At 38.6% G+C, this 27,900-nt stretch overlaps 1 protein-coding gene across 3 annotated transcripts in view; it reads right to left on the bottom strand.

The window, feature by feature from the left end:
- The window catches only part of OSBPL8 (oxysterol binding protein like 8), a 246,460-nt gene that overhangs the window by 138,608 nt on the left and 79,952 nt on the right, over positions 1–27,900 (bottom strand). Inside the window, exons 1-2 of one of the 3 annotated variants that reach the window (XM_063446990.1) lie at positions 17,841–18,020; positions 17,614–17,721 (exon numbers count right to left, since the gene is read on the bottom strand). In XM_063446990.1, coding sequence (XP_063303060.1) covers positions 17,614–17,655 — 42 coding nt within the window. In that variant the 5' untranslated portion in view covers positions 17,656–17,721; positions 17,841–18,020. Of the gene's footprint in view, positions 1–5,510; positions 5,560–17,613; positions 17,722–17,840; positions 18,021–27,900 lie in introns of those variants that run through there. The other 2 variants (XM_063446989.1, XM_063446992.1) reach the window with 2 other exon arrangements.

The following is a 27,900-nucleotide window of genomic DNA, read 5'->3' as shown; positions in this document are numbered from 1 at the left end:
ATACCGTTTTTCTCACCATTAATTGGTCTTTCTAAAGATACCATTATATCATATAATTTACTATAACAAATATTATGAAAACAAAGTAAAAAAAAAAAAAAAAAAAAACGTTTTCTAACTTTTACCCCCAAAATATGTTATGCATCTACAACTGCCAAAAAAAGACCCATGCTAAATAATTTCTACATTTTGTCCTGAGTTTAGAAATACCCAATGTTAACATGTTCTTAGCTTTCTTTGGAAAGTTATAGTGCTATAAGTACAAGTAGCACTTTGCGATTTCCAAACCTTTTTTTTTTTTTTCCAAAATGAATGCCAGTTACATTGTAACACTGGTATTTGTCAGGAATCCCTGAATAACCCTTTGTATGTATTTACATTTTAAAAGAAGGCAACCTAAGGGTTTAACCCCTTAAGGACACATGACGTGTGACATGTCATGATTCCCTTTTATTCCAGAAGTTTGGTCCTTAAGGGGTTAAACTTGGGGTATTTTGACTCTTTTCATGCAATCATTTTACCACCAATCTATGCCAAATGTAAAAAAAATTATTAAAAATAATTGGTGATTTTTTTTGACACACATAGCAATTTAAGAATACATGTACTGAGAACTTTAAGGGGGGTTACTGCCAAAGAACACCCCACTATGTGTTCAGCAACATCTCCTGAGTACAGTGATACCACCCATGTATAGGTGTGTTGGGCTCTCCGGGGGATAAAATACCTTATTTGGAGGGTGTGCATTTCAGTTTTCCAACTTGGAATTTTCACAGCTGGTCATCATGCACCCACATGTCCTTGCACCCTTCTCTGTCACAGGTGCCTCATTCCAGGGCCCTATTTTGCCTTGTACTGCAGAGTCCCAGATGGATTTTTCCCCCCAAGTAAGTGGGTTAATCTCATAAGAACATTCATTAAGCTGATAGAGTAGGATCTGCCAAAGATGGGGTACATTGATGTTGTGACAGGCTTATGCAATGTATGATCAGATATTGTAACTAAACACTCTTTATTTTTGCCTAGATTAGGTGGGTTTTTTTGTTTAAAAAAAAAAAAAAAAAAAAAACTAATAAAATCTGTGAGAAGTTGCTGTGTTTTTCTCTGGGATGTTGTATTGGGCACGAAATAGCACAGAGGCAAGAACAGGGCAGGAATGTGAGTGCCAAGCCCATGTTGGCTATTCTATTACATTAGAATATATATATACACACACACACACACACACATATATATGATCTATATCCACACACAGAAAGTACAGTCTACAGATAATGTTTTTAACCGCAGCTGTCAAAATTCTGGCATTACGAACTAAACACACAAATTCCAAATATGCATGCAACATACAGAGTGTCTCAATTACATGCTGGGATTTCATTTGATCATCTACCATTTCCACAGTCAGAGACAAGAAATTCTAATTTTAGCCTATGATGCTTGTTACAAGGAAAACAAACTGTCAAAATCGCTCCAAGTTTTTGAGATAATGTAACCAGATTTATCTGATTAGAGCTCACACTCTTATTTACTTCTAAAAAAAATAAACACACGTATATGCTGTATTTATCAGCTGATCCTTTCTGTTTCACATATGCTTTCATGGGGTTTAGTACACGCATTTCAAACACTTTGGAGAAATCTAAACGAACGGCAAACCGCCATAAAAATATAGTAACTCGTAGTTAAAGGTTCTACATTTGTACGGTATTCAAATTTTTCAATGTGCTCCTTCCAGATTAGAAAGAAACTCAGCCAATCATAAGGTTTTTTTTTTTTTCATTAGAGCATGGACTTTTCCATAAACGCTTGCCCACCATGGTCTAAGGCCTAGAACAAGTGACTGAGCTAATAGAAGCTGCATTGAAATATGTGAGCATTCACAACAAACAAACATGCTTCATCCCAGCTCTTTCAGCCCATGTCATTTAAACTACTAGACAGATTAGAAAGCCAAAATTCCTCATTATGATTTTTGCAATATAAGCAACTGTGTGGATTAAGCACCATAACACTTGCATTAAAGGAACACTAGACGTTCAGTATCACAAACATGTACTCTTGACCCTTTAGTGTTAAAACCACCATTTATTCCAACCCAATCAAAACATATACTGAGACAATGTATACTACTTGCTCTCAGTAGATTTTCAAACTCAATGACACTGGGCGGAGCTGCCTACCGCCATCAAGAAGTGTCAATCCCCCAACCGGTGAATAGGGAATTTGCTCTGTCTGGGAAGAATCCCGCTGTCTTACAGTATCCTCCAGAAATCTTAATGCTGTATTATGGTGCATGTGTAAGAGTACAGTAGTGATGTTGGCTCCTGGCACTTCATCAGGAGAGGATTGACCGAAGAAAGATGGCGGTGCTCGCGAGGGACAGGTTGAGGTAAGAAAATCTTACCTTTCCCTGCCCTTCCTGGCCACCGGACCACCAGCGGTGATGTCACCGTCAGTGAAAATTATGCAAAGTCCCCAGATGGTGACAGTGCAGGTTTGTCCACCTTTCTCGGTTACATTGTTCACCTCTACACATAATTATAGTTGCAAAAAAAAAAAGCAGTAGAATGAATGTGATACTTGGGCCAGTTAGCTTGTTAAAACAGGAATTGATACTGCATATTATTTATAGAAAGCATCAGACTTGGACCAATCTAAACAATATTAAAGACGTGCCTCCACTCTTGGAGGACATAAAGAAATGTAACATGCATGAGTACATAATAGTAGTTTGTCATTAGTTTATTAATCTGGGAAATCCCCAAGTGCAGCATTGCACTTAACCAATGTTCTCAAAACTGCCCTGTGTCTAAAATAATTATATTTGACATGTTTGATTGATAGCCAGTGGACAGAGCATAACAAGTTTAATTTATAGAAGTTACAACTACTATTGAAACCTGCACTTTGTAAACGGAAAAAGAAAAAAGATACGCTTCACACGTAAAGCACCTCGGAAAGCTGAAGTGCTTTAGGGGTCTGGAGTATGTATTGACCAATTATCGGTCTAGCCAATATTACTGCTGATATTCAGCATTATGGCAAATATCAGTATCTGCCTATAATGATGCCGATATTGCCAATAATGCGGGCGGTGGCAGAGGCTTCAGCTCCTCTCTCCAACTCTTGCAAGGCTCCGGCAGTCAAAGCATTGCCGTGGTTACCACGACATTGCTCTGCGCGGCATACCACGTCTGCAAGAGTTGGAGAGAGGACCTTCCACAAACAGGAGATAGGGTGTTCTGGTTCCCGGGGTAAGCTAGTAAACTCATTAGTCCATGGTGGGCGTCTTACATTATGGCCACTATAAAATCAAATCTTACATCTATTCCTGTAAAACTTTTATAAGCAATTTTAGACTTAACGTTAAATTAAAAAAGAATTCAAAATTTTCATAACTGTGTTGCATTACATCATCAGAAATCCTACTGTGCCAATAAAAAGTATTTTTACTTGTATACTAATCAATAGCTGCAGCCAAAGAACAATTAATAGCAGACAACTAGTCATTAAGATTATGCACATTATTTTAATAATTATTGAAATTTGCTTTTAAAACCACCTGACAGCCTGCGCAATGCAACAGGACAGGAGGGAATGTAATATCCAGCTACCAGGCCACGGGTAAAAGGCAGGGAGGGGGGATGAATATCGCTACCAGTTATCTGTTATCCGCCCAAAACACAACCAAAATATCGGTCCTTAAATATTACTATCGGTCGATCCCTAGTCTGGAGTGTCCCTTTAGCAGCTTGACTGTTAAGCCATTTATAAATAATCTATTTCCAATAGCATCTGGCAAGCAAAGGTAGTAGTGGATCATCTTCAAAATTCAGAGGAAAAGGTAGACCTTTACATTATTTATTAACCTATTTTGTTATTTCAATAATGTTCCCCCCTCCATTACAAACAAGTTAACATAGAACTTAAGCATGTCAATTTCATATCATAGTACAACAACCCATTGTGTTATATGGACGGATTCTCTCCAAACATCACATATCCTAAGAGCATGTTGCTTGAGAATCTCACTTTTCTGGTTTCTCTTGAGAAATCGCTATCCCTTGTTTAAGAGCTTCTTCTCATAGATAACGAGTGGTGAAGGTTAATCTACTAATCAAAGTCATATCTCAGACAAACTAACCTAGACTAGCAGAAACCACATAAACAGCAGCACACATTACAAACCAAACAAAACCAGTTTTTGATCACTTGAGATTGCAAAAACAAATTTGAGATAACAGATTTGGAGGCAATCTACTTCAAGCTCTTTTCCAATGGTAACAGAACAGATGAATAGTGAATTAAATTATGGTAAGTCACCTGGATAACTAGATTACTTCTGGCTAAACAAAGTGCATATTACTTACCGAATGTGTAGATCAGAATTTTGAGAGAATAGACAGTTTGGTTCTGTGTCAGGACACAATTGGGTCCACATGCTATTTCAGTGGGTCTTCAATGGATGAAAGACTATTACCCAATTTTAAAGGCAACGTCCCATATTAAAAAAAAAAAATTAAAAAAATAAGTTTATCGTCTTCACATTGCCTTGACCAAAATAATCACTTTGATATGGGAAGAATATGATAATGATAATGTATTTTTGCAGAACTTGTTTTGTCAAAGAGGAAAGATAGAGTGTAGAGAAAGCAGAAGATGAAAAACAAAACATTGGGGAATATTTATCAAAGTGATTTGTTCTAAAAAGTGCTGTAAAAAAGGTAAAAGGGGGTAGTAACCAACAGAAGACGGTGGTTTTCACTGGTTTCCATGGTGACTGCCCAACTTTTATTACTTTGAACAATTTTTTTTTTTGTTAATAGAACACACTGAAATCTTCCCCAGTGCCTCTATTCCTTCTCCTCACTTTTCTCACAGTAGACGGGATTGTGATGTAATTCGATAAATCTTTAAAGGCCGTTCCTTGTTAAAATGAAAGCAAAGGTTGGGCCAATAAAGATGCAGTTTTAAGAAAATGCCAAAATGTGTTATCAGGAAATCCACACAGGGAGGCCAACGAGGCAGGCTACATGGTAAAAGATGAAACATGACCATCACTGATGATCAATTACTAGGATGGGGATTTGAGTCCTAAGTTCAAGGCCAGGCTATTGGTGTCAAGGCAAGATCAGGGAGGATGAATAGAGTGCACCATCAAAAAAAAGTCTGTAAGTATAAGGTTTAAATTACCTAAATGCAAATACTTAAACCCAACAAGCAATATGTAACTTCATACAAAACAAGGTCCACATGGAAATAACAGAAAGTGGAACAAAATCAATCAGGAAAAGTCAAATTAGGAAATAAAGCTACACTTGCATTCTGCGTTCTTGTTTATCAAAGGAAAAAACAAAACCGGGAAGGACACACTTGCCCTCAAGCAGAGATATCCTAGAACGTGTCCTTTTACAAAGATTCCAATAGTATAAACATGCAATTCACATCACAAAGACATCCAAAGAATCACGCAATTCAGTAAATAACGTGTAAACAGCTTTTGTTACCTGTAACAGCTTGGGTCATGCTAAAGCTCGACCTCAGGAGTGGCTTTACAATATAAAGAAAATGATGTCTGATAGTTCTAGGAATCGACAAGGGTACAATTGTCTATTAGAGGACATAATGAGTAACCAGGTCATACTGTGTTTAATCATCGACTGGTGTCTGAATTACCCATTAGACTATTCAAGTCAGAAAGTGGCGCATCACTGCTTGATACAAATTAACCATGTCGGATCTAGAAATAGTTCATCTATATCAACAATTAAATATAAAATAATATTCAAGACAATGCATTGAACAGGTATATACATTGTCTGTAACAAGTGGAATTTTTATTTTAGACTCATTGAGAAAGATCATCCACTTTCGCCTTAAAGCAGAACGGTCACCTTCTGGGGACTCTGCATAATTAGCAAAGACCTCTGACGTGACATTGCCACTGGGGATCTGGAGGCAAGGGGGAAGGAAGAGGGGAGTTTAACTTACCTGAACATGTCCCACGGGGTGCAGTCGCCATCATCTTCCGGATGGTCCACGTTTTCTCCTAGCATTCAAAGTCAGGAGCGGATGTCTCATGTATGTGCCAGAGTACAGCATTGACACTACAAGAACCGCCATAGATAGAGTCAATTCCCGGTTGACGGTTGGGGTATTAACACTTCTTGACAGCGGTAGCGCCACCCAGTCTCAAGAAAGTGTCAAAGGGAGGAAAAATACTTCGACAAAGTGGTCCCTACTTTTCCAAGTATATATTTTAACTGTGTTGACATTTCATTGAGATTCCAACACTTTCAATTTGAGTATTTCATAACAATTTAATGACAGTGACGCTTTAACCATATTTTTGATTACACTCTATTTTTGCGGAATCCTAATAGAAAAAGTGTTGGAAAGATTACTAATTCTAACAGGGGAAAAAAAAAAAAAAAAAGATTCTGTTTCCCTTTCTCTGTTTGTTTTTACCATCATCCTAAATTTTGTGGTCATCTAAAATGGAAATGTCTGTTAAAATTGGCAGAATTTATGAAGAACCCAGTCACTTTTTAAGATCAACTTTAAAACACCTTAATAAACAGGACCACAATAATGCCAGAATTTAACAATCACTTTTCAGAACAGTTGGATAAATCTCCCCCAATTTCTCTTTAAGTGGTAAAGAGTAACAAAAAAAAAAACAAGAGTCCATGGCAGCAAAGTAATGGCATGCATGATGTATCTTTAAATAGAGATGTCTAGATATTGTGCACAGTAGAAATTGGGTCTCCCAAGAGTATCTTCCATAAGCTCCAAAAGGAAAAAAAAAGTAAGATTTGATTGATTACTCTAATCAGTGTATGGGAGAGGAGAGAAAAAAAATATATAAAGAAGATAAAAGCATTCTAGTAGTTCTCCTGTATAATAAAATTATTTTGAAAGGGTTTATTCTTTATTCTAATCCAACAGACTAGAACAGTCCGCAATGATACAGAAAGTTCAGGATCTTGCAATAGATTAACACTTCAACAAAATGCAATTCTTCACTGTATTGGGAGTTATATATAAAAAGCACTGCATTCACTATCGTTTTACACATTGGTGCTTTTTTTTTTTTTAAATCTGCTTTTTATGTGAAGCTCCACAATTTCCTGTCTTTAGGATGTTTTGCCTTTTTTTCCCCTTACAATTTAAGTGTTAATTACAGCTTACAGATTCTTATACATGAAATTATAAAATAAATAATTAAAAGAGTAAAAGCTGCTAACGTCTGTCTGATGCATCTCTTTAATACAATAAAAGTGGCACGTTGGGGGGGACGAGGGGAGCAAACAACTAAAATGATGGTCGGTAAGAAATACTTTACAACAAATAAGGGAGTAAATAGGTGCAAGCAGAAAAAGTGCCAGAATAGCAAGTGTATGTTTTTTATTACCAAACCCCCACTATGTCAAAAACATTGAGATAGTGGTGGATAATCTAGACTCCCCAGATGTTTCAGAAGTGCCTGTCCCGTGATACTCTGCCAACACGGAAGGGGCAGGCAGTTCTGGCACTGACACATATCAGAGGCAATGTGTAAGTTAATTACAGATACTTGTGTTGACTTTTTGAATTTTCTTTTGAGTGCTATAGAACGTAAAGTAAGCAGAGTCACTCAATGGTTTCTTGTTAGCGCACTGCAGAAGCTGCACAGCCTGTGAATTTGCAGCAAATGCAGCAACTATGGTTAGCCATAGCTTTATTAAGATCAATTTTGCCCTATTTCTTTTCTCCCTGTATCTTAATTTTGTTCACAAGTAACAGTGCACTGCACCTATAAATATATTTTACACAAATTAGCAAGACTGGACAAGCTGGGAAGTATCAGGTGACATTTATATTCAATTTTTGTGATTTTATTTCCACCAACTGCAAGGCTCATTTTATGCAACCAAACCATGGGTTTCTCGTCCAATACAATGCTTCTCAAAGAGAAGCACTGGGGATGAGATCAACATGCACGGTAAAACAACTCACTCGTCCAATCAAATGTTACTATGAGCAGCATTTGATAACAGGGCAGAGTTTGAGTCTGTTATGGAGGCAGAAGCGCCGCTAGAGGCCGCGTGGAAGACAACCACTAAAGGTATATTTAACCCTTTAACGTAAACTTTATAGTTTCTATAAACAGCAATGTTTTGCATTGAAGGGTTAAAAACAAAAGGGCCACTGCACCCAGACCACTTCACTGACATGAGTTGGTCTGGGTGCCTTAAATTGTAATTTGATAGAAATCTGATGCCAGATTCCATTGATGGCACTATTTTTCAATAATATATGGTTCATTCTTGCGTATTATTATTATTATTATATTTATATAGCAGCAACAAATGCCGTAGCGCTTTACAATGGGTGGACTAACAAACATGTAATTGTAACCAGACAAGATTGACCCACAGGAACAGAGGGGATTGAGGGCCCTGCTCAATAACCATACATGCTAGAGGGAGTGGGGTAAAGTGACACAAAAGGTAAGGGAAGTATTATGGAAGTAAATTGGTAGAATAGTATTATTTGAAGACTGTGTGTGGGATTGTTAATGATTTTTTGAAGGATTGGAGACTGGGTGAGCGTCTTTCGGAAAAGGAAAGGGAGTTCCATAGGAACGGTGCAGCCTTAGAAAAGTCTTGTATGCGAGCATCAGAGGTGGGAGTATGAACAGAGGATAGACGCAGGTCTTCAGCAGACCGTAGGGGACATACTTATGTAATAGGGAGGATAGATAGGAGTAGCATTATGTAGGGATTTGATAGCAAGAACCAGAATTTTATATTGAGCCTCATATCTTACGGAAAGCCAATGCAGGGACTGACAGAGGGGTGAGGCATGGGAGGTGCAGACGCACAGGAAGATGAGCCTCGCCACTGCATTCATTATAGACTGCAATGGGGCAAGTTGTAAACATGTAATATCATTGAGAAGCGGATTGCAGTAGTCAAGTCAAGAGGAAAGTCGCATGGACCAGCACCTTAGCCGCACCTGGCGTTATGTAGGAGCGGATGCGCGCAATGTTTTTGAGATGGAAGCTGCAGGATTTGGCGATTAACTGGATATGAGTGGTGAAGGAGAGGTTGGAGTCAAAGAGAACACATAGGCAACGAGCCTGCGTGGTGGAGCGGATGGTAGCACCATTAACGTGGAGGGAGACAGAAACAGGAGTAGCAACACTTGAGGGAGGAAAGATCAGAAGTTGAGTTTTGGACAAGTTGAGCTTAAGGAAGTAGGCAGCAATCTAGTTAGAAATAGCAGAGAGGCAGTCAGAGACACTAGTCAAGAGCGGGGGGAGATATCAGGGGAGGAGAGATAGATTTGCGTGTCATCCACATAGAAGTGATACCAAATGCCAAAGGAGCTGATGATTTACCAAAGGAGACAGTATAGAGAACAGTAGGGGACCAAGAATTTAACCCTGGGGGACACCAACAGAGAGAGGTTGGGATGAAGAGGCACAGCCAGAGAAAGAGACACTAAAAAAACGCTGGGTGAAGTAGGAGTACCACCAGGAGAGAGCAATATCTCGTAGACCGAGATTACGGAGGATGAGAAGAAGCTGTTGAACAGTATCAAAAGCAGCGGAAAGGTCAAGGAGCATTAGGATAGAGTAGTGACCATGATATTTTGCAGCAAGTACATCGTTTGATACTTTGGTCAGAGCCTTTTCCACAGAGTGCGGAGCGCGGAAACCAGACTGAAGTGGGTCGAGCAGAGAACTGGACTCGAGGAAGTTTGTCAATCTCACATGCACAAGTCTTTCAAGGATCTTGGACACAAAAGGCATGCGCTCACGTACACACAAACACACACACAAACACGAAAGCAGAGGAGCAAAACGTACATCAACCAAATCTACCAGTCTGTTTAGGAATAAACAATGTACAAAGCAGCTTGAGGGTTAAAACAATTTAATTGTGTACTGCTGTTTATTCTGACTTATGGCTCAGTGAGCGGCAAACGAGATTCTAATTCAAGGTACGAGTTCACGTCATAGTAGCCATAGCAAAGAAACTTCGATAGTACTAGATTTGATAAGGCTGAAATAAAAGAGGACAAAAATAAACATAAAAGTACAATATTCCCAGCAGGAAAAGAAAAATCCATCACTAGAGGAAGCGCTCCTCAGGAAGCCCATGGAAATGGAAAATGTAATGATTCTTTCTTGACAGTTGTTATGCATGGGTTGAAACAGAAAGAAACCAGACCACAGACAGTACAGCAAACTTGATAGCTCCACTCCTTCACTGCCAGTATCCCACCGGAGTAGGAGCAATTTTATTAGGAAATTATTGGATTATAAAAATGACAATAAGTGCCCCTCCTGCCTATTTGTAATGCATTATATAACACATTAAATAAAATGTAAAGGTAAACTATGCTTTTTGGTTTTTTTTTTACAGTTATTAAAACTGCAGCATTTGCCAAGCAAGTCCCAAGCACTTTCCAAACCAGGTACTGACCCCAATCTTCTTATTCAAGTCTAGTTCTAGTCTGCTTTCTGGCAGGTATATATGGGATATGTACTAAGCCGCACAGTTCAACTCATCACACAGGATGGTTGAAATGGCTTAAAGGGACACTACAGTCACCACAACAACTACAGCTTAATGTAGTTGTTCTGATGAGTATAATCATTGCCTTCAGGCATTTTCATGCAAACACTGCCTTTTCAGAGAATATGCAGTGTTTACATTTCCCCCAGGGACACCTCCAAGTGGCCACAGGAGATGGTTTCTAGGGTAGAACTGCACAGCAGGCAGCACTGCCGTTCAGTGTCTCCACGCTCTGCATGGGGATGCTGATTTTTCCTCATAGAGATGCATTAATTCAAGTGCCGATTGGCCAAATAGTGTTTGGCCCCGCCCCATCCCACCTCCATGTAGATTTTAGCCAAGCCAATGCTTTCCCTATGGGAATGGGTTTAATACTATAGGGTCAGGAATATATGTTTGTGTGTTCCTTTAATAAACAGAACACAGCCACCAACCTATTCATTGTTTTAAGTTGTCAACAGAGCATACACTGGTAGCACGCAACACAAGAACAAGCTAGAGACATTTTTGACTGTAAAGGAGGAAGCAGAATTTTCCATTTAGCATTACCAATCCAGGAATCCGTTTTTTTTCGCAGTTATTTTCAACAATCACTGCAGTTTTAAGACACTGATACATTAAGCAGTGTTCTCTTTGCACTACTATTAACCTTTGCAATGAGATGTTATGATGGAGCTTAGAGTGACCATAATACTTATGATAATTTGAGTGAGGAGAAAATGTGTAGATTAGGAGAAAAATCTACTTCCTTGACTGACAAGGAAGAGCAGAAAAGACCTCCCACAGGAGGTCCCTTTACTTTCCATCCATAGGAACAGTGCATGCGCGGTGTTTGTTATGAAAACTCCCTAGCTGGCACTTCTAGCGCTGGAGAGAGTATAGGAATGGAGTGACGTCGCTATGTTTCTATGCCAGCAATAAAGCCAGTGTGCCAACATCATAAACAATATTTTCCCTGCTTGGGGATGAGTCCCAAACAGAGAATAACAAAGAAGACTACAGGCAGAGTCTTGAAACAGGAAGTCTCAGGCTGTACACTACAGATTGGCTGAGAGCATCAGCTGAGACTATCGGACTATCAGCAGCTCTACATTCACAAAAAAGCTTGAGAAACGTACATATTTCTCGCAAGCCTTTTTGTGGCTGAAAAGGGAGTTTAGCACAACATGGAAAGTGAAGGCAGTAGTAAGTCCCAGTTGTGCTACGAGCGCTGTGGGTTGTAATCCACATGTTGGGAGATTGGCGTCAGCAAATTTCAAGTTTGACATCGGTTTAGAAGACTGCAGGTTTAGGAACAGCTAATACACGTGCAGAACCTTCAAACTGGTAGAGGACAAGAGAATGAGGAATACACAATACACCACCCAGAGGAGTGAGAAAAAGCAATATCATATCCACAGCATGGTATCAATTGCTACGGGTATCTGAAGAAATGCAGCATGAAGTCGGAAACACAATGCCTATTGGTTATCTCATTTGCATGTCAAGCTTGGAATTCTGGAATTACGCAGTCCTCTTGGTGCTCTCATATTTATATCATTTATTTTTGCGTCTCACTGTGCTCCTTTAATTAGAGCCACGCTGGTACGGAGGAACAATGTATGCCAAATAATCACCGACCTAATACAGTTACAAAGTCACACTATCCTCTGCTCAATAACTCACAGGAGCAAAAGATAACTTATCTTTTAAAGGACTTTAACAATAATTACTTTGTTTCCTCTACATGGAATGATAAGCAGCCTTATAAGTAAACAGGTTTTATGGCACATTACTCTTATGATAAGGTGGTGTCACACTTGCAGGAATCCTAGCAGATAAAGCCCGACCCATGGATATTAGATGTTCTGCATTTATTAAATCATATGTTTATCTAGCAGACAGGTGAGATTTCAAACAGAACCTGCAGATCTTCAGTGGACAATGACAAGAAATCAGAACTCAAAAACTGCATTGGGAGCTTTCTAGAAACTGGTTAATCAATAGGATATAACACATATATATGGAGAACCTATCCCAGAATTGCAGCGATGATCTTCAAAATAACTAAACAATCTGGGGTAGAGTAACCTGAAACATCTCTGATCATCCTACAATCCTTCCCATTCTCAGTCTGGCACGCCCTACGGTTTGCAGAGCTTAAAATAATAAAGAATAAAATTAATTAAAAATCAAAACCCGTGCTACTCATACATTTTAAAATCGACTTTGAGCCATTACAGACATGCTACGTTCTGCATGTAATTTGTGTAATATCTCAAAAAAAAAAAAAAAATAGTAATGGGGAAAAAATTTAACAGATTATGGATTTACAAACAAGAGAAACATGGGCAAATTAATTGTTGGTGTACGGCAAGGTATGGTACAGTTAGATGGATTTTGCCCCATCCGGCTGCAGTAAATTTCTTTACAAATAATGCATGACCCAGATGAGACCAATGTCTTGGTTACACAATAATATATAGGGTGGGTGACATCAGCAAAAAGGGTCAGGCCTCTGCTAGATCAGCTATTCCAAACTTGGAATTCAAAGAGATCATCATCTATTTCAATTAAAGAAATTGATATTTCATACATATCCTGTCTCCGAGATACATTACTTGGTCATATCAGCCAAAGAGGTGTCTAAATTAAAAGAGCAAAGATTGAATTAGGGCACAGACATAATATGCATTTCTTAGCGCTGCTACTCTAAAGAACAAAATATTTTAAAATTTAAAAAACTCACTGATCTTTTAAAATAGGGGATTTAGTCACTCCATATGACCATACTGTTTATAAGCCCACCACTGCTTCACACTGATCCAATACACTAATCCTCACACCCCCATTCCTGATGCCCAGTTAGAAATGACCAGAAAAGTGCATATTGCAGAAGTGTCTCTTAAAGCAGTTTAAGTAGTATATTTTGTAGTGGGCATATTTATTTCCCACTTCATGATTAAAGTAGGACCCACTAATACTGGGGTAACCTGCTCGGATTATGTCCACATCAGCGCACTACGTTGTCTAAAACCTAATAAGCCCTCTGAAATAACCTCACAGAGGTCCGTTCTCACTTCTCACACAATAAAGCATTCTCTGTCCCTTCCGGACATTAACGGGTTATGTCCCCTTCACTGTGCCTGCTAGAATATACACAGAGACCTTCACAAGGTATATAGTTTATTATAGTGACCTTGCCTTTATTCCTGGCGATAGAGGTAATAATTGCTTTGCATGAGGTGTTTGGACATGACTCAAGGGGATAATCATACATTTAATCAGCACAAGGCCCAGTTGTGATGCAATTCTCTGTGGAAAGCATCTGTAGGAAGAAGAAAGCAACAGAATTAATCTGTGATAATGTGCGGCCCCCAGTGTCAGAGAAAGGAGAGAAAGAAAGGATGAACTTTTCAGAGCCATTAAGCCCTATCTGCACTTCACACAACCCTGCATAATCAACATCACTCTATGGAAATCCTAGTGTGAGGTTTCCAAGGTGCTTCTCAATAAGTAAACCAAGCTGAATCCAGCCCCTCTCTCTCCATCGTGTCCAGAGCTAGTAGGTTCTAGGGCAAGACAACAATACCCATCACCCATCTGAACTCTGCATCTCTGGTGCAGGTTTTGGAATCTTCACCTATATGCCTTAATCAAAGCTGCTTTTTTTAACCCTTTCTATCAAACAAATTAAAGAGTAAAACAAAAATATACGCTTCTGCTGGGCTTTTCAAACGCAGGACTAGGAGGCAATAGACTGACTAGACCTAACACATTATACATTACTTGGTAGATTGAAGGTTAAATGAACACTCCCATCCTAATGACAATATAAGCTTATCTAAAATGTTATGGGGGTAGGAGTGCCTGGGTGCCTTCTTACCTTCGGGGATTAAACTGTTTTACACCTGCCTCAGTTTCCATTCCTGTCTGCTGTGTTTTACAAGGAAGGGATAGCCAGGTAGCACCTGATTGTCAATGCTCTCCCTGGCTCTACTTATACCACATTGTAGAGTGCAATGCAAGCTGGGAGACAGGAGCCCATTGTCTGTAAATTATACTCAACACAGCCAAGCACGAGAGAAGTATACAACTCAAATGTCAAGTATCTCTTCATCACGTTCTATTGCTGATATAAAGGGCACCAGTCCATGACATTCAGCACATACAGTCAATAGAAGTGCAAATTTTGTGGGACAAGATGTTTTAGCCTTGCACAAATGTCTGTGAAACAGCACCATCAGGAATTACTAGTCATCCATCGAGCCTCTCCTATCTAAAAATATATCCCAGGGCAACTACGGTCTCCTAACTTACAATGTTGAGCGTACATCCATTGGGTTCTCAGGATAGTTCATTTAGAATACCAATAACCTTTACATATAATTAAACCTTTCTTCTTTGATGCATAGCAAACATTTAACAGTGAGTGGAAGTCATAATGTACAGTGGCCCATTGAATCCTACAACCCATAATATTATCTAACATAATCACAAACAGGTCACTTGCAAACCAGAGGGCTCAAATGACACCTCTCAAAAGTTCTATTGAAATCACAGGTACAATGTGTGCGAGTCAAAAACCTCACGTGATGATCAAGCCTAACCTGACAGGTGCTGACTATTAACTCTAACAAACAAATTGTCTACAGATTGAATTTACAAATGTCATCTTGTAGACATCAATATTTCTACCACTGCTAAAGGAACAGTATTGTGTCAATAACACAAACAAATCCCTGATGCTACAGTGTTAAACGATTTAGGTTCCCAACCCCCCCTTGCATCATTCTGAAAAGATTTATTTATTTATTTTTTATTGCTCCCAAGCCATACAGATCTCACCTCAGCTGGACCCGCATGGCGCTGCCTCCATGGCGGAGATCATCAAACCTAATGACAGTCAATTTGAGGTTTTCCCAAAGGAAAGCATTGGGAGGCTATTGCGCATTACGCTGTGCCCATCAGCATCTCTTCATAGAGATGCATTGAATCAATATATCTCTATGGGAAACATTCAGCGCCTCCATTCAGAGCGTGGAGACTGAATATCAGTGCTGCACACGGACACCGGAAGCACCTCTAGTGGCTGTCTGAGTGACTGCCACTAGAGGTGTTACTAGGCTCTGAAAAGGTAGTATTTACCGTGTTATGGCTGCAAGTACAGGCTGTACACCCTAGAAGCACTACATTATGCTATAGTTGTTCTGGTGACTATAATGTCCCTTTAATTTAGTTGGACAGAGGATTCCAGTGTATTGCCCTTGAATAAAACAACTACTTACCAAACAGATCTGGGTAGATCTTGTACCTATATTAGCCAGATGTTCATATAAACATATCCGTGATCCGCAGAAAATGAAATGGTTTTCACACCGAGGGGAGACCAGGACTGTGCCAACTTTCACATCGGCCTTCCTACTGCAGTCTATTTATATGCTCTCCCTTGCATCATTTGATGATAACGAGCAGTCTGGCCGTAATACATCCCAGCATTATATATTTATAATCTGATGGTTCTGATCACTGGCAAAAGGACACTAATACGGTTGCCTGCCTGCTAGCAGCACTTGCCAACTTACTGACCTAGTTTTGTGGCTGTGAACTGCCAGAGACCTATGGGTGTGTATTTATACATTTAAACTCACGAGGCAGGTTATCTCCATGAAATATCATGGTGTAATATAGGCAAGCTGCTCTGTGGAAAATAAACTGTTGCCACTGATACCTTTGTTCATCTGTGTAACAATGTTTCTGCAGGTGCTACAATCACCAATGCTAAATCCTTGCATAAAAAGCATACTTTTGAAACAAATAAAAACAATCAAATTAAAACAATCCCCCCTCCCCCCCCAAAAAAAATTTTTACCATTTTTTTTGTTTTAAATCAGCAGATACAGCTGGTTTTTAACATTGCATTTTGCATTGCATTGAGTTTTTCTTCCACCAGATATTTTTCTAAGTTACTTTTGCAGTTAGCTTCACCGCCACTGGAAGACTATTTGGTACTCATCAGCATAGCTCATTAGGACTCGTCAGCATAGCTCTAGTTTAGGATTAGTGGAGCATGATAATGCAAGAGTTTAATACCAGACATCAAAATACCTACTACAAGATCGATTTTAATAACATGTTTGAAACCTTAAATACAGAGGTTTACCCACTAAATAAGTAAAGGAGAAAAACAGAAAAGGAAATTGGAAGTTTTAGTCCATAGCTGAAGAATGTCTCTAACTCGACTACTTTTACCTGTAAATCTAGTCAATTCTTTATAACTCCTGGTTTAGTGTATAACCAGCTCTATCAGTTACTGGATGCAAACTCGCTCCGGGAGGACAAATGACAGAATAATTATATTAAAAAAATATATACTTTTTTTAAAATTAAAAGGTGATCGGTCTCTGTACATGAGCCAGCGTTCCAAGTAAGCAAGACATTTTATACTGTATGTGGTCTTTAGGGACCTGAGAGTCATGACAGCATTATAATTTCATTGTCCCTTAAAGGGTTAACATACAACATATAAAAAAGACATATGGTCTCATTCTATGAAGACACAAGGCACTTGATATATCAGTAGCAAAAAGTGACAAATGGAACAGAACAACCATACTTTTTTCAGCATTTGTAGGTCTCCATGGCCAGGGTAAACTAATTTTGGGAATAGTTTCACCCTCCGATTACTAGACAAGTGTTATTTTTTTTATGCCAGATTATTGCTCAAGCAGCTCAAAGATGAACTTATAAGCAAAACCAGTTGGCACAAAAAAAATATTAATTTATTCTAAAACCGTCAGTAACTGAACATATAGTACGCCAGATAATTATCAAAATGCACTCTAGACCAGGACGGAAAAAAAGTATCATAGCAAAAATAAATGGTCCCCAACAACAATCTTTATTTTAGCTTTAAATGTGAAACTAAAATAATATTTTTAAATCTGTCATAAAATACACAGCTCTGCACATGAAAGGCGATCGAAAGGGAGAGCCACGGACACAATATGTGAAAGAGCATCTAAAATAGACTCTTGGTAATTGAAAGTTCATAGAGGCTTACCAGTGATCTCTCAGGTTCCCTTTCCGAGACGGCTGTCTCCATGTCGAATCTTCGGCTTTCCTAATCTACCACTCAGAGATGTTCTGCTATCCCGAGGCCTTCCATATCCTGTAACAAGAACACAGCATGTCAGTGCCAGAGGTCTTAAAGCCTGTATAGAGCACAGGAAGAAATACGTGCTTGTTTCAGTGCCAAAACGAGAAGATCTGTTAATTGAAATGATTCACTTTACAAGAAAATAGAAAAAGATAATAAAAACAAACAATCCACTGAGCGGACACGGCAAACTCTCCTGCGTGATTCAGGATGGAGTTTGTGTTGTAGTAAGTGGATTCCTGGGGTCTGTGTGACAGAACATCTGCTGCAATGAAATCCCTTCCGCACATACACCGTGATTTGGAAGGCAATCCTCTCTGAGCAGTTGCAATAAATACTCCCTTTACAGCTAGGGGAGAAAAGAGGGGGAAAAAAATAGCTGCGTATATAGCACAGAGCTTTTCATTGGATCCAGGTTACAGACTCAGCTGTCAGAGTAGCAACACACTCCTACAGCTTCTTTGACATATAACCTTTATAAAAGGAGTAAAGTGGAATATACACAGTGTATAGTGTCAGCGCTGGCAAGCTTTGAAAAGCAACTTGTACCCTTTATTTGTGCATTAGAGAGAAACCCCAAATCACAAGCTGCAAAGCATTCACCTTCATCAAATCACACCACCTGTATGCTTCACTTAATTACTGGTACCATACCGCAGCTACACATTAACAGCAAGCAGAGTTTGCCCGGGCACAGGCCAATCAACAAACCATAGCCTTCATGCTGTGATTAGACAACATGCTATATCAGGCTTCCCCAAACTCCGGCCCTCCAGTTGTTGCTGAACTACAACTCCCATGATTCTATGAATGAAATAGATAGGCTGGGAATCATGGGAGTTGTAGTTCAGCCCAATCTGGAGGGCTGGCGTTTGGGGAAGCCTGTGCTATATGGTTAGGGATGTTTCGAGCGGATGCCCATCTGTAAAAGGTCAATGGTCTCCCATTGCCACAATAACCTTTGCTTGGCTAGCATTTCATTCATGCTAATCGTTTCTGGTACAGGGAACCCAAATAAAACAACAGGTACCACTCTATAAGCTACTTCCTCTGCTTACCAAAACAAAAACACTTGCATATTATGTGAATAGGACATCGGACCAAATAACATACAGTAATTAGCACATACCTGTCATGCATGATATATTTTATTTTTTTATAATTTATTTAAAAAAAAAAAAAAAAGAACCCACCAGCTATCTGCAGTTCAAAAAAGAACCCACCAGCTATCTGCAGTTCAAAAAAGAACCCACCAGCTATCTACAGTTCAATAAAAACATACTGATGGACTAACATAAAAAACATGTCAGGGACGCTCAGTTCCCAAGTTATATATCCAAGTGATATTAATTCCACAGTTTCATATAGGTATTTTATAACCTCTGAGAAGCAGGTAGGTTTCTGAACCATTTGGGGATTAGCTGTGCGCACATTAAGCATATTTATATATATTTTTAAAAAGCACACTCCCCCCTCACGGGAATTACAAGTTATTTCATCATGTAGTTGCGGAAGTGTCCAGGGATACAACCGCATTGCTAATGAGAATATCTGCTTCCAACAAGGTGGTATGGAAAGTAATTGTTAAATTGTTCTGAATGGACAAGTCCCTGTACGCTTTTCCTTCCAACTGGTTCATATCACTTGACAGCAGAATGTTAACACTGTATACACAAGACACATTTATGTTTTGCTTACATTCCAGCCAAACTGACAGGTGGCAGCGGTCTTTAATCCAGTCCCCCTCATACTGCGGGGAGAATAGGTGAGGGGAGAGAGAGGGACACCAATACGCTCTCTGTTCGACAGAAGATGCTCTTAAAAAGACACTTTGAATCAAAACAACTTTAACATAATGAAGTGGTTTTGGTGTATCCATCATGGGGAGTAACTGCTCAATTCTCTGCAATTTAAGGATTAAATCACTTTGTTAACCAACAGTTATGCCTCGTTTCCACTGAGCGGTATGGTTCGGGTCGATACGATTTGGAAGGGTTGGAATGGTCCAGCCTATTTAGTTGAGCGTTTCCACTGCAAGTCGGACTGCCTCGGGGCATGCGGGGTTTAGACAAAATGCCTAGCGTGCCATTTGTCGTGAGTATTGATTGTACAGTGTGACGTCAGTAGCTCCGCCCTAACTGTAAAATTTCCTATGGACCTACATTTGAAGGGGGCTCAGGAATGGTGCGGTTTGGTCCGGTTGCATGGGCCACTTTCATAATGGAAACACTCAAAATAGCATACCAGACCGTACCGACATGAACCGCTCTGAGGAAACGGGGCATTAGTGTCTATGCTGTTCCCTACTTCTGTACAGGAAGTGAAGCAGGGAAGACCATAGAGATGAGCTGTTAGATTTCAAACACTGTCTGGCCCTAGGTGCATGTATATGGCTGCAGTAACCTACCTTATAGTAAGGGCAGGAACAAGTTTCTTTCTTTTTCATATTATATATTTGTGGTCGGTTAATATCGTGATCGTGAAATACCTTGTGATTGGAATTAAGTCAGTGTGGTGTGCCGGAACTGACATAGGGGTAGGCCTGTAAAAAGGGGGCCTCCCCAAAGACTGTATAGGTAAGAGGGTGAGGTGGGTGGGGTGAACAGCGCAAGCCTCGTCAAGCTAGGAAGGGGGGAGTAGCGTTTTTTTATAGGAACGCCAACTCCTCCCACAAATACAGGCCTTTGGTCTTTCACATATATTTTTTTGCATATACTTTATTTACAAGAAATCCATTTCCTTTCAAAACTTGGAAGAATTATTATAGTAAAAAATTATTGAGGCGACAGTTGTCCTTTAATCTTAAAAAATAATTACAAAAAAATCATACACAATTAAAAATAATAATAATATTCTGTTTGATTAAATGTAAAACTTTCTAAAAGTCAGATGTGAAAATGTGATTATGCCCTTCCATGATGTTGTCTTTTCATGTGGACAGGCCTGGTAATAAGTCCTACCAGCTGGGAGATGTACATTGTGCTCCTGCCCTGATATTAGAGGATCCCTGCTGGCAAAGTGTAACTTACACAAGATACAGAATGGTATTATGGGAAACTTTAAGAATGTTGCGTGATAGTGTCCCTTTAAAATAATTGGTATTGCCTTTATATGGGGTTTCCTTTGGGTGTTTTGTTTACAAAGTACTGAACATATTCTGAAATAGAAGGATAGCAGTACTGCCTTATACTGTCTGATATGAATATAGTGTTGGTGCCATTATTTTGTCCATCCCATCTTGGGAAATAAAATTAAACATGTCATTTAAGACCTAAATTAGTCATGATATTGTAGTTGCTGTACTGGCCCAGCATTGCAGAGGCAAAATAGTGAAGTATCTTTTATTACCGGATTTATCACACTAACAGAAATTGGTAGAGAGAAGGTTTTGAGAGTTTCTTCCTTTCTCAAATCTAAAGCTTTTATCGCTTGCTTGCTTCACTGTGGTTAAAAATGCTTTAGACTTGATAAAGGGAGGAACTCCCAAAATCTTAATACAATTTTTTCTGTTGGAACAAAAAATAATGTGTTAAAAGATACTGCAATCGTTCACTATTTTGAAAGACATTTTTTTAGTTCTATTTTACCGGTTTTCCAATTAAGAAAAATGACACTGTTAAGCCAAGTTTGAATACATTTTCATAGAAATTGAAATAGAATAATTGATATGGAAAATAGTTTTAAATACTGTACCTAGGCACTGTCCCATGTGGCCACGAAAGGCAGGACATTTTGATTTATGGTCTTATCGCAATGGAAAAACTGCCCCAGAAAACCCATGCCAAAGATGGCTAAGCATCATGGGAAATGGAATTCACCAATAGTAACAGAGCCATGTCAATCCACTTGAAAAGACTTGACATGACCCTGTGCAGTTCTGTAAATTTTAATCTATATTTCCTGAACACAAGACAGGAAGCTTAGGAATAGAACTTTGCTGAGGCTTGTTTTTGAATAAGAAAAATGTTGGCACCTAAATCCGCCAATACATATTACTCAAGCGGATTTAATCTTTTAAATGGCTAATTTATATTAGTTGAATGCAAACATGTTGTGGGGAACAAAAAGACAATTTAATTAGTCTTATTCAGTGTACAGTGGAACCTCAGAACTCTAACTTAATCCGTTCCCAAAGGCTGTTCGAGCTCCGAAGTGTTCGAGAACCTAATCGACATTTCGCATAAGAATTAATGTAAAATTGATTAATCCGTTCCAGACCCCCACAATTACAGCATTTTACATTTATATGAATGCTTAAAAATGCAGAAATCACCTTGCATTTATTTGAGTGGTTCCTGCCTTTCAACTTGCAAAAAATTTACTGTTGGCCATTATTACAATTATGTATACTAATTGCCTGGCTTGAAAATGAGACATGGCTCTTTGTTATATGTTCAGGTACCGAAGATCGTTTGCGTACCGAGCCATTTTTTTTACTCATGGCTCTTTGTTGTATGTTCGGATACCAAGACATTTTCTACTCAAAATTTTTGCTCGACTTCTGAATTGTTCAGGACCGTTAGAGTTCCGTGGTTCCACTGTATATGTTTGTGTGCTTGCCACTTGTATGAGATAGTTAAAGGGATGGTCCAGGCACCAATAAAACTTTAATACATTTAATAGGTTTTGGCCTCATTATTATGCTGCATTTCTTCAAATATTTCTCAAATATATTGAATAAAAAAAAATTATATATATATATATATATATATATATATATATATATTTTTTTTTTTTTATATATATATATATTTATTTACAGAACGCGACAACACAGGTCAGTGTCCAGAAAAAGTGTATGAACACAGCTCAGCCACTGACAGAGTTAAGAAACCAATCTGCCTGGTTTAAAAGGAGAGGACAAGCGGGTAGGTCCATAGTAAGGATAGGAATGTAGTTTTTTCAAACTGTCTGCACTTTGCATGTGACCAGAGGAAACAACTACATGGTCCAATTTTACACTCCAAGAGGGCCAACTGCATGGAACTCCGAGTGGGAGAGAATCCCAGGGTTAGGAACATGCCTTAAAGGAACACTATAGTGTTAGGGATGCAAATATGTTTTCTTAACGCGATCGTGCCCTTGTTCCTAGTTATATATATGACAAAATATGTATTTTAATTAATTTATGGAAAACAGGACATTTGATGTTATTGAGGAGGCATGCCTTCCTCCAGTGATGGACCAATACACAATTTGTATGAGCGGCAAGTGCTTTCATAGGAAAACATTAAATCCATTGCTTTCCTATGAGCTGCTGTGTCACGTGACTGAGTATTACTCAGTTCAGAGGAAGCGCCTCTTGTAACTCTACATATGATCTCAACTAGAGGTAAATATTGTTCTTTCAGCAAAACAGCAATGTTTTACATTCAAAGATTAAACCTACAGGACCACAGCACGCAAGCCACTTAATTGAGATAAAGTGGTCTGAGTGACTTTGGTGTTCCATATCTTTTTTTTTTTTTTTTTTTAATGGTTTTCTTTTTCCCTTCCAGTCTGCATGTATGCAGTTAATCCAGACAATGCCAGGCTTATCTGTACTCCAAACACCCCCACAGTGAGCAGGACAATATACAATGCATTCCCTCCAGCTCTGTTAAATACAATGAAGAGAGGAGCCAAGCTGCTGACAGTCTAAGGAAACGCGACAGGTAGCGACATCCTTACTATGTGCCAATACATATACCCTTGTAAGGAATTATTTTTATGAAATGAGAGTATGTGGCTACAAGCCTATATTCCCAACGCTATAGGGTCCCTGTAATTAGATCTCTATAGATGTCTACAACACACTATAAAAATTAATAAGTGTTTCTAAGAATGAAATTATATAAATCTATAGTGCAGCAAGTATATTAGGACCCCCACATTGCTATAATGCTTTCCTATGGGGATTTTACAGATGCTGGATGTCCTCATGCAGAGCATGAAGGCGTCCAGCAACAGATAGGCGACCAAAATTTGGTTAGCCACCAGGAAGTGCTTCTAGTGGCTGTCTGACAGCCAATTGAGTCAGGCTTAGTCCTGCAATGTAATTATTGCACATTCTCGAAAACTTAAATGTTTTACGTTGCTTAACAAAGTAGGACTGAGACACTCTCTAAAAAGGCAGTGTTTACAGCAAAAGGCCTGCAGGGACATTCTATACTCACCAGAACCACTATATTAAGCTGTAGTTGTTCTGGTGATTATAGGGTCCTTTTAAACAAAGTTGATGCAATGCTCCCCTCCCCCAATTATTATTAAAATTAAACAACATTCAAAATAACCATTGAGTGAGTCTCATCTACATTCTCAGGGATAAATTGCTTACTATTTATTCAATAACCCTATTGGAACAGCTGGGTAATATTTAAATCCTAGCCTTTTGAGGATCTCCAGTGACCAGCCTGTGAAGCTCGAGTCTAGACTAGATCCTGCTAAATGCTCTTAAAGTTCACCTTTAAATCACCAAATGGGGAAAAAAAATAAACATATAAACAAAAAATTATATTCAAGAACAGAAGCTAAATTATATTGGCAAGCTCAAAATAAATGAAGCAGTCAAGGAAAAATGAATTATGCAGGAGCAAATACCAAGATAATAAAATAGACAAAAAAGTGTTGTGCTTAAGAATACTTACAAAAATAATAGGGTGTATTCACAAAACTGTGAATTGTGATAAATTGAAAATTAAATCTGAAGCATTTAGGCCAAACAAACAAATAGGAGCATTCTCAAACACCTCTATATTCCCAATCTGCTTTTATCTAGGGAAGAAACCTTTGTATACAAATCAGTGTCACGTCCTGTTCAGGTAGAGACTAAAGGATCATTCTGATTATATAGATGTGTAATAGAAGATGGCATATGGCAAATATACAGTTAAAGCATGGCTGCCTACAAAGAATGAGGACGAAATAGCAATGATTAACCAAGTATAATGTATGTTGCATTCTGCACATTTATCATCTGATTCAAGAATGCATTTATTTACAGAAGACAGAAAAAACGATAATTTTTTGTTACAATAAAAATTAAATAATTTCAAACAGGCATGAATTAAATACATGGTATGCACGCCATAATTTGCTTAAAGAAATAATAATAAAAAAAAAAATTAAATCATATTTGTACAGTTTTAAATAAACAAGACTCATCAAATCAGCTGTGATTTCATTTGCATTTTTATTGGAGTAGTACATCATTGCTGCTTATCTGACTTGCAAAAAAAAAAAAAAGCTATAAACAATGCACAACATTACATTAGTAGTTTAAACACTACTCTTTATCCACCCCTCAAGTAGAAGAAAAAAAGAAGAAAAAAAAAACTCACAAATTATTTACATACAAATTTAAAGGAACACTATAGTCACCTAAATTACTTTAGCTAAATAAAGCAGTTTTAGTGTATAGATCATTCCCCTGCAATTTCACTGCTCAATTCACTGTCATTTAGGAGTTAAATCACTTTGTTTCTGTTTGTGCAGCCCTAGCCACACCTCCCCTGGCTATGATTGACAGAGCCTGCATGAAAAAAAAACTGGTTTCACTTTCAAACAGATGTAATTTACCTTAAATAATTGTATCTCAATCTCTAAATTGAACTTTAATCACATACAGGAGGCTCTATCAAGCTATTAACATAGCAGGGGATAAGAAAATCTTAATTAAACAGAACTTGCAATAAAGAAAGCCTAAATAGGGCTCTCTTTACAGGAAGTGTTTATGGAAGGCTGTGCAAGTCACATGCAGGGAGGTGTGACTAGGGTTCATAAACAAAGGGATTTAACTCCTAAATGGCAGAGGATTGAGCAGTCAGGCTGCAGGGGCATGTTCTATACACCAAAACTGCTTCATTAAGCTAAAGTTGTTCAGGTGACTATAGTGTCCCTTTAAGTGGCTAGGGGTCACAGCCTTAATAAGTCCTTGAGCGCCAGAGGGAATCGAGAAACGCTCATTTGCAGGAGCCCAGCCATTAACTACTTGTAAAACAATTAAGCATATTTTTATTAGATTGCACATATGTTCCGTATTCTTAATGTAAAGCTTTCAGCCTTTAACGGTTCCAGGCGTAATTGAAAGACTGTAACTGAAACAGCTTTAATGTAGGGGGGGAAAAAAATTCAAACAAATTTAGTAATAAGATAAGTAGACAATTCATATCGGAGCTTTGAGTTGGGTATACTGTGATATTTTATAATATCTCCAAGGATTCACTGTAAAATGCCTTCATTCACTGTAACAATTGGCTTAACGGACAGTTCTGATGGCTAATTAACGAAGAAAAGGTTGTGTTTGCGAGGCCAATGCTGTATCCATTAAAGAGATCCCATAAATAATCTTCTAACGCCTACATTGAGAAGCATCCACATCCACTATCTAATACTAGGATATCATACAAAAGATGTACACTGTACAGCAGGTGCTTGCGTTTTTTGTTTTTTTTTAGGAAAGTAAATTAATGGCATTTATCCAATTCTACTGGCCAGCCCCTCCTTAAAACAGGCCGAGTCTTATAATGCAGGTTTATTTTTTGCTTTTTTTTCCTGATTGAATAGATGTATGCACACTTCCGTTTAGCATTGGACCATCAAGCAAACATCACAGCAGCACAGAAAATGTGATCTGAAGACAGAATTATTCATTTTAAGTTGCTGACCCTATAAATGCTGTAATTAAGACTCTTGATCCTGCAGGTTTAAACAATACATTAACATGAAGCCATTTTTCGATAATTGTATAGCAAGTGATCTGTACTATTCGGTTCTCGACACGTTGACACTTCAACAGGAGTAGACTGACTGAAGTCAACCTAGAAATTGACAGCCTACATTTTACTAGGCTTTTTCTATGCCTGTTACTTTGCAGACAATATTAAAGCTACGGAACTTTATATTGTGAGATGCATCATGCACTTGCTAATTGCAGAGATGCTGTGTGGAGAACAGCATGATCTATCCTCAGTTTTCTTGAACTATTAAAGGGAAAACTATGGAACAAAAAGGTTTGAATCATCAAACAAACTTAAAGGAAAACGCATTTTATTATTTAACATAAAAGATTGTACTATATGTAGGCATAAAAATATAAATAAATAAAAAGAAAACTTAAATTTTTTACTTTTTTAGCCACAATTTACACAGAAACCTCCTGCTTCCCAGCCAGACTTCAGGTTAGAGGGGCTCCTCAGAGAAACTCAGGGCATACCCGCCGCACATGAGACCCTCGGTCAGCCAGTATTTGACAAAGTTCATTTGCACTATAGCATGTTACAGAAAAATATATATATATATTGCAAGAATTCTTAAGGTCAAATTATCATAAATGTGACTTTGAATTCCCCTTGGCACAATTTGAGGAAGGAAACTTAGATCCAACTGTTAGAAGCACATTTTGCTAATCATTATTGATTGGACTAAAGTATCTAAAATGTATTACAGGAAAAAGTTCTGGCAATTCTCTTTTAGTGCTAATTAGATATGGATGCACCAAACAAAATATTCATTATATTAGTGAAAAAGAATAGTCCTTCTTAAAGGAACACTATACTGTCAGGAAGCAGGTATTCCTGGCACCTTTCTCTTAAAGTGGATGTTTAGGTGACTGCTCCCCTCCGATAACAGTAAAAAATAAAAATTAATAGATTTTACTCACATTTTCTCCCACTTCCTGACAGTTTTGCCACAGCTGACCCACCATGGCTCTGCCTCCATGGCTGAGGACGTCAATCTTGATGATCTCAGCCAATCCAGTGCTTTCCCATAGGAAAACATTACATGGTCTATTCCGCGGGCACGTCAAAACTCCAAGCGGCACCAATAGGTATCTCCCCATAGAGATTAAAGGGACACTCCAGGCACCCAGACCACTTCTGCTCATTGGAGTGGTCTGGGTGCCAACTCCCACTACCCTTAACCCTGCATGTGTAATTATTGCAGTTTTTCATAAACTGCAATATTTACATTGCAGGGTTAACTCCACCTCTAGTGGCTGTCTATTAGACAGCCACTAGAGGTCACTTCCTGGGTTCTAGCACAGGTTTCCTGTGCTAGAGCGTCGCTGGACGTCCTCACGCTGTGTGAGGACCTCCAGCGTCGCTCAAAACCCCATAGGAAAGCATTGAAATGATTTTTCAATGCTTTCCTATGGGGAGACGTAATGCGCATGCGCGGCATTTCCGCGCATGCGCATTAGGTCTCCTCGGC

Source organism: Pelobates fuscus, chromosome 3, assembly GCF_036172605.1.
Source record: "Pelobates fuscus isolate aPelFus1 chromosome 3, aPelFus1.pri, whole genome shotgun sequence".
NCBI classification, from domain to species: Eukaryota; Metazoa; Chordata; class Amphibia; order Anura; family Pelobatidae; genus Pelobates; species Pelobates fuscus.
The sequence above is the reverse complement of the archived record's forward strand: the minus strand, read 5'-3'. Positions and strand labels throughout refer to the sequence as shown.